The sequence below is a fragment of the Crassostrea angulata genome, chromosome 2 (genome assembly GCF_025612915.1).
Source record: "Crassostrea angulata isolate pt1a10 chromosome 2, ASM2561291v2, whole genome shotgun sequence".
Classification (NCBI taxonomy): domain Eukaryota; kingdom Metazoa; phylum Mollusca; class Bivalvia; order Ostreida; family Ostreidae; genus Magallana; species Magallana angulata.
In genome coordinates this window covers 30,483,259-30,485,166 of record NC_069112.1, presented here as the reverse complement: position 1 = coordinate 30,485,166, position 1,908 = coordinate 30,483,259, and the positions used below count along the sequence as shown (strand labels likewise).

At 38.7% G+C, this 1,908-nt stretch overlaps 1 protein-coding gene across 1 annotated transcript; it reads right to left on the bottom strand.

The window, feature by feature from the left end:
* Positions 1–1,652, bottom strand: LOC128172108 (uncharacterized). The gene has a single exon (XM_052837876.1). The coding sequence runs from the start codon at positions 1,088–1,090 to the stop codon at positions 107–109; it is 984 nt and encodes a 327-aa protein (XP_052693836.1). The 5' UTR covers positions 1,091–1,652; the 3' UTR covers positions 1–106.
* Positions 1,653–1,908: the final 256 nt, after the last annotated feature.

Here is a 1,908-nt window from a genome sequence, read left to right as displayed (position 1 = left end):
TCATTTTATTTGTTAAAATGAAAATAAAGCACACAAATGAACAGCACAATAAATAATATATACTGTAAGGTTCACATAATTTATTACTTTCTTCAAGTGTTCATTGTCATTCAAGATCACTCTCGATAGTTTCTGTGTGTTGTAGATCTCCTGCATTACATTCCATTGACATGTTGTCTTGCGGATCGTAGCCAAATGGGGTACATTCGGGACAGCTTAACGTTCCAAGTTGATTTTGATGAGACTCGCTGAGCATACAAAATTCAGCGTCTTTTAATTCTGGCGCATATTCATGCATCTCTTCGATGGCATCTCTCAGTCTTGCAAATTTGTTTTTGTTTAGAGAAACGCCTTTCCTTGTAGGTACGGGTTCCAGAGCATCGTCTGGCTTCCAGAAGTGTCGTATGTCCACTGTCGGATAGCCTGGTGATAAGGAAACGAAAACACCCCCACCAACATGCCACTGTACTTCTTTGTCTTCTTTCCCATTACTATCTAAATAGTCTTGAATATCTGGTAAAAGAGATTCAAACATCAACCAACGGGCTAAAGGGAAGGTAACTCCCTTCTTAGTGGCAATGAAACGGCCATGTGATTCTGCGAGGTGACGAATGTGAACGTAGATCTCCCCCTTGAAAGGCATTACGGTGAGGAATAGGTCATTTGAGTCGTCCAAACTTATCCTACATCTTGGTCCCTGAGACTGCTGATGATCAGCGTTATTTGATTCGTTTCTGGAACCTCCTCTTTCTTTGGTACTGACGACGAATGACCTTGCCATTGCGAACTTCTTTTCGTACTCAGACTTTGTGTCATCATCCTTAGTCATCAAGAGTCTGGATAAATCAGGTTGATTGGCTTTCATTAATGCCGTTCGAAGGCCCATAAAAGCTCTGGAACCTCGACGTAAAATGATGCTGATCAATTTCCTGTTTTTGTCATAGCTGGTTTTCTCAGCGTCTATCTGTTGTCTCATTTCATCAGTTATTATGTTCGAGGTGTAAAGATGCCCCGAAACAGGAACAGCCATCATCTTCTTGACCAAAGTCGAGTAGTTTTTCTTAATCAGGTCTTGGTGTTTTTGCTCCATTTTCTTGTTGACTTGATTTCACAAGAAACTGTCTGCTGTTTGTTAAAGACTGATGAAAGTTTTCAAAATATACAAAGTTTATATATACAAGATCTAAGTCACGTGACTTAACTGTAGACTCGCCCTTGGATGTAGACTGTGTCATAAGGTCAGTGACTGTAGACTCGGTCCGTTGTCCTTCTTCCTTGACAAATCTAACAGTTATACCTGCAACACTTTACATATGTACTTTTAAAATAGATCCATCAATATGATCTACTGATGTTTTAAGGTATTGCCACTGTGTTTTACTCAAAGTTATTCCTTCAGTACTTGGTTTTCCAGACTGATATCGCCGTATGTCAATCTCTGTAGTGTTGTTGGCACATATCATAACATATACTTCATTGGAGAGAGGGTAGCGATCCACGTATGAACATGTTTTAATCAAGTCATTTTCCAACGTAGGGTGTAAAACACAGTCTACCTGAGTAGGAGTTTTCTTCTCGTGTAAAACACCAACAGTGATGCACAAAGTTGTAATAAGGACTATCGCAAAAATGCTAGACATTACAATGGTGATGTTTTTTTCAGCTTTTCTTTAAGCATTGCTTTACACTCATTTCCACAATCATTTGTTAATAATTCCATCATTACCATTTTTTCAGCCATAATTAAAATAAATTGTTTTGCTAGATGAGTTTCAAGAGTAACCCTGAACTGTGTAAATTTTTACACAACATGTCTCATTATATAGTTCATCATTGTCATTTGACCTTGATGTGACCTCATTTGGCCTTGGTGTGACCTTACTCATCACTTAACCTCTGTGTGACCCA

Excerpts from the sequence above, each read along its gene's own strand:
- LOC128172108 (XM_052837876.1), bottom strand. The coding sequence starts at position 1,090 with ATGGAGCAAAAACACCAAGACCTGATTAAGAAAAACTACTCGACTTTG.